Source organism: Nematolebias whitei, chromosome 14 (assembly GCF_014905685.2).
Source record: "Nematolebias whitei isolate Nwh7 chromosome 14, NemWhi1, whole genome shotgun sequence".
NCBI lineage: Eukaryota > Metazoa > Chordata > Actinopteri > Cyprinodontiformes > Rivulidae > Nematolebias > Nematolebias whitei.
The window spans coordinates 44,631,128-44,638,555 of record NC_056511.1 but is presented as its reverse complement, the minus strand read 5'-3'; the positions used below and the strand labels follow the sequence as shown (position 1 = coordinate 44,638,555).

At 44.6% G+C, this 7,428-nt stretch overlaps 1 protein-coding gene across 1 annotated transcript in view; it reads left to right on the top strand.

Moving 5' to 3' along the window:
- LOC119420335 (hypoxia up-regulated protein 1) overlaps window positions 1-7,428 on the top strand; it is an 8,484-nt gene that overhangs the window by 223 nt on the left and 833 nt on the right. Inside the window, exons 2-10 of the mRNA XM_037687721.1 lie at window positions 429-486; window positions 846-922; window positions 1,045-1,203; window positions 3,863-4,017; window positions 4,091-4,178; window positions 5,734-5,990; window positions 6,061-6,145; window positions 6,357-6,600; window positions 6,676-6,771. Coding sequence (XP_037543649.1) covers window positions 429-486; window positions 846-922; window positions 1,045-1,203; window positions 3,863-4,017; window positions 4,091-4,178; window positions 5,734-5,990; window positions 6,061-6,145; window positions 6,357-6,600; window positions 6,676-6,771 — 1,219 coding nt within the window. The remainder of the gene's footprint in view (window positions 1-428; window positions 487-845; window positions 923-1,044; window positions 1,204-3,862; window positions 4,018-4,090; window positions 4,179-5,733; window positions 5,991-6,060; window positions 6,146-6,356; window positions 6,601-6,675; window positions 6,772-7,428) is intronic.

Here is a 7,428-nt window from a genome sequence, read left to right as displayed (position 1 = left end):
AACAGTCCCAGTCAGTGTTTGTATCAAACTGGAACAGTCCCAGTCAGTGTTTGTATCAAACTGGATGTTCTATTCTCTGGAAGTCATGAGTGAAACTTTAGTTTTGTAGAGATCTAGTATAGAGCTGTATGAATGGGCACATGAGGCACAGATTGTAAAGAGCTTTGAGTGTCTCTGTAAGATAGAAACGCGCTGTATAAGTACAGTCCATTTATTCTAACCAACATGCTTTACGGAGGAGGGTTAACCAGAAACTGCATAAACGTGTAAATGTTTTGCGGGCCCCTGATACGTGGCCCCAGCTGTCCCCTGGACCCGGTGCCCTAGTGGCAGCCCTCTGCTCCAGCTGCCCAGGGCTGATCATTTTTTATTTTACAGTTGGTTTGGTTGAGATTGATTGAAATAATCAGAAAAGTTTTGATCCACAGGTGGAGTCTGTTTTTGAGACGATCGTAGAGGAGAAAGAAGAGGAATCTACTTTAACTAGTAAGTTACTAATTCACTTCAGCTCGTGTCGATGTGATGCGTGCACGTAGGGCTGTAACACACGGACTGTAATAATCCTTGGGAGTAAAGTTCACAGAATGATCAGTGTAAGGTTTGAGTTGAGTGAGTCCTGAGGGTTCTTCACCTCCGACCTTGTCATTGAGGCTGAGCTCTGCTGGACCAACATTCAGATAACAAGCTGGATGTTCACCGTTTACCGTCTGGAGGAACTAGATGAAAATGTCGTGCAGTGCATGAAATGTTTTTACATTTCTTGGATACAAACTTTTAGTTGTTTATCTTTTTTTACTGCTCATTTAAACATGGTTTGGCTGATTAAATGTTTTTATTCATTTCAGAACTGGGTAACACAATTTCCACCTTGTTTGGAGGAGGATCGTCTGAACCTGCTCCAAATGTAACTGAGCCAGTCCAGGTATCATCCTTAGTCCTCATTCATTTATGAGACATGTTCAGCTCCCTCCATCTGTAGTTATTTTACTGCTAACTGAACTGTGAGTAAACACGGAGTACCTGCTGTGGACTTTCTATGACTAGGAAGAAGAGGAAGTCCCTCCAGAATCGGGGAAGGAAGACAGAAATGAGTCCCAGAAGGATGAAGTGAGTGAGGAGCCGAAGGATGAGGCGGAGAAAACCCCAAATGAAGAAAGAAGCCAGGAGAAGAGTGAGGAAGCAGGCAGCAAGGCAGACGCTACGGTACGATCTCACACATGTACTACATCGGTGAAGTACCCATTTATTTGCATTATGTAATTAAGTATGAGTTCTGTGTACTTTGAACTGTGTAAGTAATTATTCCAATCTGTGCTTTAACTTGAGGATGTTTCATTGGAAGTATTTTACGTAGTTCTATTTGAAATCCCATCTGCTGAAAACGTTATGTGAACTGAAACGGTGGCTGGATGTGTTCATCAGCAGTCAGTGATATGAACCCTTGTGCTGAGGCGAGTGCACGTCAGCAGACGTGCACAGACGGCGCGTCGCCTACAGCTCAAAGTCCAGATACTGAAATGAACTCCTGGACATGTTTAACACACTCTGCTGCTTACGTTTGTGAACGCTTTATAATTTTCAATATTTCTGCATAAATATGATTAAAATATCCTCAGATTTTCACACAAGTTCTAAAAATAGATCAAGAGAACCCGGTTAAACAAATGAGATGAAAATATTAAACCTGTTCATTTATTTATTGAGGAAAATGATCCAGTATTACATATTTGTGATGGTAAAAGTATGTGAACTTTCCAACAAAGTTCAGTCAGGTCATCTGGATGTTTCTTTTTGTTGTTGTGGAAATGTTTCGTCCTTCATCCAAAGGACTTCATCAGTCCGTGGAGCCACAACAAACCCAGTCCCACAAGCAGCACCTTCATTCACAGAGTGGGTCAACCAGTTTCTGGAGCCCCAACTCATCAAGACCTGTCCAGGTGTCCCTGTGATGGACTGGAGACATGATCAGGTGTCCCTGTGATGGACAGGAGACATGTCCAGGTGTCCCTGTGATGGACTGGAGACATGTCCAGGTGTCCCTGTGATGGACTGGAGACATGTCCAGGTGTCCCTGTGATGGACTGGAGACCTGATCAGGTGTCCCTGTGATGGACTTGAGACGTGTCCAGGCGTCCCTGTGATGGACTGGAGACGTGTCCAGGCGTCCCTGTGATGGACTGGAGACGTGTCCAGGCGTCCCCCACCTTCTCCTCCATGACATGTAAAAGTGAAGCAGACAATGGATGGAAGTTAAATATGAAACTCTGAGGAATTTATTTTATTTAACATCTCGTTTTAGATGTATTTATATTTTTTGTCCTCTGTGCATTAAACTAAAAACTCCCCCCTCCCACCTGTGTAGAAAAGTAACTAAGTAACTTTTACTTAAAGTACATTTTTTCAGACTTAAGCCCCCAGTATACTGCCGCGTACATCCATACACAGAGGTATGCGTACCCCCCAGCGTACCCCCCAGGGCATGTCCGTGCAAAGCTCAAATTTTTACGACTGCATACACGTACGCGGTGTCGCACAATAAACTGCCCGGCGACGGACTGTTTCGTATGTGACACCAATGTATTAAATTCCCCTTCTTCATCTCTGATCTGGTCTTTTCTTTTGTGTTGTTGCCAAGAGGCAGTGATCTCTTCCTCCTCCGTTGATGCCATGACTGAAATGGTGAGAAATGGAGGAATTTGTCACGAGCGAATTAAACTCAGGTCCAGCGTGGCTGCGGAAGGGTCTGGAGAGTTCCTGGTGGGCTGGTCTGATGTGTGGGCTGCAGGGCCAGCGCTCCCTGTTTTTTTATTTTTTAGATCTTTTTATTAACAACATATAAACACAGAACACCGCTGAGGCTGCCAGCGCTCGCTTTTCTCCGACCTGTCCATCAATCCAGTAGGCGTGTCAGCAAACGACCAATTGGCGACCTCAATTTGTCCCGAAGGTAAACGCCCCTTGTCTGTGAAGCTGCTCTGCAGCTGATCGGGGTGTACGCTGGAGTATGACGTCTGAACCCTCTGCGTACAGTACACGCGTACGTGCAGTACACGCGTACGTACAGTACACGCGTAAATACACGTGAACGGACGTTCGCGTGTACTGTATGTACGCGGCAGTATACTGGGGGCTTTTCGTTTTACTTTTATATGAGTACATATTTATGCAGGTACTTGTACTTGAGTAACAGTACTTGTAGTGTAGTAAATGTTCAACACAGTACTTGTACTTGAGTAACAGAACTTGTAGTGTAGTAAATGTTCAACACAGTACTTGTACTTGAGTAACAGTACTTGTAGTGTAGTAAATGTTTAACACAGTACTTGTACTTGAGTAACAGTACTTGTACTTGAGTAACAGTACTTGTACTTGAGTAAAAGTACTTGTACTTGAGTAAAAGTACTTGTACTTGAGTAACAGTACTTGTACTTGAGTAACAGTACTTGTACTTGAGTAACAGTACTTGTAGTGTAGTAAATGTTCAACACAGTACTTGTACTTGAGTAACAGTACTTGTAGTGTAGTAAATGTTTAACACAGTACTTGTACTTGAGTAACAGTACTTGTACTTGAGTAACAGTACTTGTACTTGAGTAACAGTACTTGTACTTGAGTAACAGTACTTGTAGTGTAGTAAATGTTCAACACAGTACTTGTACTTGAGTATCAGTACTTGTACTTGAGTAACAGTACTTGTAGTGTAGTAAATGTTTAACACAGTATTTGTACTTGAGTATCAGTACTTGTACTTGAGTATCAGTACTTGTAGTGTAGTAAGCTCCATCCGTGGCCGTCTGTCAGGGAGACGTTCACAGGAGGTGTTGTGCTTCATTCGCTCTCTTCTCTGGTTCTGCTGGTAAAGGAAGAAAAGGATGGAGACAAGTCTGGACCCTCTGAGGTGGAGAAGACGACCAAACCTCAGAAAAGAAGCAAGATCTCTGAAGACATCCAGGTGGAACTTCTTATCAATGACATCACTGACCCCTCTGCAGATGACCTCACTTCCTCCAAAAAGAAGTAAAACTGTTCTGCAGCTTTCAGCTCTCGTTTGATGTTTTCTGTTTGTTCCAACGAGTTCCAATCGTTTCAGGTTACAAGATCTGACGGACAGAGACCTGGCCAAACAGGAAAGAGAGAGAGTTCTGAACACTCTGGAAGCTTTTATTTTTGAGACGCAGGTAAGCAGCAGCATTTAAGACGGGCACGAGAAATGTGGCCCTGTTTCTTTTTTTAGCCATTTTTAAATTTAGAATGTTTTTATCTGCACAAATTCATTGATATTAATTTACATTTATCTAAATTATGAAATGTTCCATGGCTGGCATTACAGGACAAGTGTCTGTTAGGGTTATCAATATTAATAATCAGCAGCCTTATCAGTAACAGGGTTATCAATATTAATGATCAGCAGCCTTATCAGTAACAGGGTTATCAATATTAATAACAAGCATCCTTATCAATAACAGGGTTATCAATATTAATAATCAGCAGCCTAATCAATAACAGGGTTATCAACATTAATAACCAGCAGCCTTATCAATAACAGGGTTATCAATATTAATAATTTTGTGAATATTGTGATTTTATGATGTGACAAACTTTGTATTTTAAGTTGGAAGAGAAAAGTCTGTTGATGCTTCTGGACAGCAAAGGGTTAAAAAGCTGCAGCTGGAGGAATGGACACTTTTAGGATTTAAACTTTACAAGTTGTACGTCCTGTAAATGCAGTGTGAAAGCTTATTGTTGAAAAAACAGCTGAAATTAGCTAAAAACAAGCTGAAATGTAGCTGAAATGAAAGAACAAGCTTAAGTTAGCAGAAGAAGCTGAACACATTTTTGCTAAATTTGGTTTAAATAAGCAGAAATGAGCAGAAAAATTAGCTTAGCTAAAGAAAAGCTGCAATTAGCAAGAAATAGCTGAAAAGTAGCTTAAACGGCAGAAAGAAGCTTAAATTACCAGGAGAAAGTGGAGAGAGCACAACTGTGGCCAGTTAGGCTGAAAGATGCAGAAATGTGCACATAAAAGTGGAAATTCTCTGGAAAAAACTGAAATTCACAAAAATAAAATTAAAATAAATAAATTAAAAATAGACGCTCCATGCAACATGGACTGTATATTTAAAACCTTACAGTATTTAAATGTAATTATTGACACAGGAGGAGGGAGACTGGGAGGTGATGAGTGATGCAGCGGAGAAGTGGGCGTGGCACAGAGCGGAGATCATGACACGCTGCAGGAGGAGCTGCAGCTGTGTGCTGCACACAGGTGCAGGAGGAGCTCCTCTAAATTATTTAAGTAGTTTATTTTAAATGAACAATCCATGTCGCTCCTGCGGCTCATCCATCAAACAGATGGTTGTGTCATGTCCAATCTTATTTTGAAAAAACACGAAAGAGCGAGTTAGTGAAAGACAAACTGAAGTAACGAGGGACTGTACACATCATGAAGAGACTCGGACAGTACTTGTGTCTTTAAGTCAAACTGTAGCACTTCACCACCGTCCCAACTCTCCTCGGCTCCACACGGCACCAGTTAAGGGTCTGTCCTGTCTGTAAGAACCCTGCTCTGCCTGGTGTACTCTGCCTGGTGTATTCTGCCTGGTTTACTCTGCCTGGTTTATGGCACCTCCTAGTTTGAGGTGAGGTGTTCATTCTCGGAGATGATGGCGCAGCATGGCTGCACCTGGACTCATGAGCAGTGCCCAGAGAAGCTTACCTGACTTGTGTCTGCAGGACAAGCTGTACCAAGAGGATTACCAGCAGGTCATTACTGAGGAGGAGAAGGAGAAGATCCTGGCCAGCTTGAGGGAGACCTCGGACTGGATGGATGAGGAAGGGTATGCCGCCACCACTAAGCTGCTGAGAGAGAAGCTGTCTCAGCTCAAGAACCTGTGCAAGGACATGTTCTTTAGAGTGGAGGAGCGGCGCAAGTGGCCAGATCGCCTGGCTGCTCTCAACAACTTGCTCAACACTTCGTCGTTCTTCTTGAGGTGAGGGACCAGCAGGAGGTTGTTGGGAACCTTAGCTGGACCAGTTCTGACTGTTCTTCTTCTATCCAAGGAGTGCCAAACTGATTCCAGAGGATGACCAGATCTTCACAGAAGTGGAGTTAAATATGTTGGAGAAGGTCATCAATGAAACCGCAGTAAGTGGTGAATGTTTTTCCATCTCTTTGAAGAGGTTGCAGTGTCTTTGATGGATCAGCCTCGTTGGGCCTCGCAGGGGGAACTGGTCTGGAGCGGACCGCTTCGATGCATCTGTCACAGAAGCAAACCCTTGCAGCTAGTCCCTTCTGACTCATGGGGCTCGCCTCACGTGACCTTTGTTTGCCATGACACGGTTTGATTTCTCTGCAGCTGTGGAAGAACGACACGGTAGCAGAGCAGAACCAGCGGTCACCTAAAGAGAAACCAGTCCTGCTGTCCAAAGACATCGAGTCAAAGCTGGCTCTGCTGGACCGAGAGATCAACTACTTGCTCAACAAAGCCAAGTTTGCCAAACCGAAGAAAGTCAAGAACGCTACGAGCACCGAGAAAGGGAGCAGAGCCAACAGCACAGCAGGAGACAAAGATCCTCCCCCCACGGAGGACCACTCAGATGGTGAGTGACCAGAGCATGAGTGGTCCTGAACTGGGCCTGATGCTTGTTACACTTTGCACTGATGTGTTCCTGCAGAAGAGCCGTCACAAGACCCCCCTCCCGCTGAAGACAGCGCCTCACCTCCAGATTCTGAAAACCAGTCACAGCCCACCGAAGCAACGATAAGTACAGGTCAGTGTCCATGTCGCTGAACTGGTCAACCACTTCAACGTCTGCAGAGCGTTACTGGTGAAGAAACCAGTCCTGGAGTAGATCCAGTTCCTGGGGAAGGTTCTGTAACGTCATGACTGATGCCGTTTGTGTTTTCTGTACCACTTCCACACTGGGTGGCAGCCGTGGAGCAGTGGTAGGGCAGTTGCTTGGGACTGTAAAGTCGCAGGTTTGATTCCCTGCCATGCCCATATGTCACAAGCAAGACACTTATTCCATGATCGCTCCCCAGGTGCTTCAGTGGCTGCCCGCTGCTCCACGTGTGCACGTCATGTGTGCACGTGTCATGTGTGAGGGTCAAATGCAGCCGTTTAACTTTCACATTCCCTCATGCAGACGGATACACAGGAACGTATTCTTCCTCTCGTGTCTCGGTGCGTTTCCCAGTATACCCTGTAAGGGTCGCCAACACACCTGTTGAAACCTGCACACACCAACTGTGGAGCTACACACTTTTTCACTACATCCATCCATCCATCCATCCATCCATCCATCCTTTACCCGCTTCGTCCATTTTGGGTCACTGGGGTTGCCGGTGCCCATGTCCAGCAATCACTGTGTTAGGTGGGGTACACCCTGGACAGGTCTCCAGTCCATCACAGGGACACCCTGGACAGG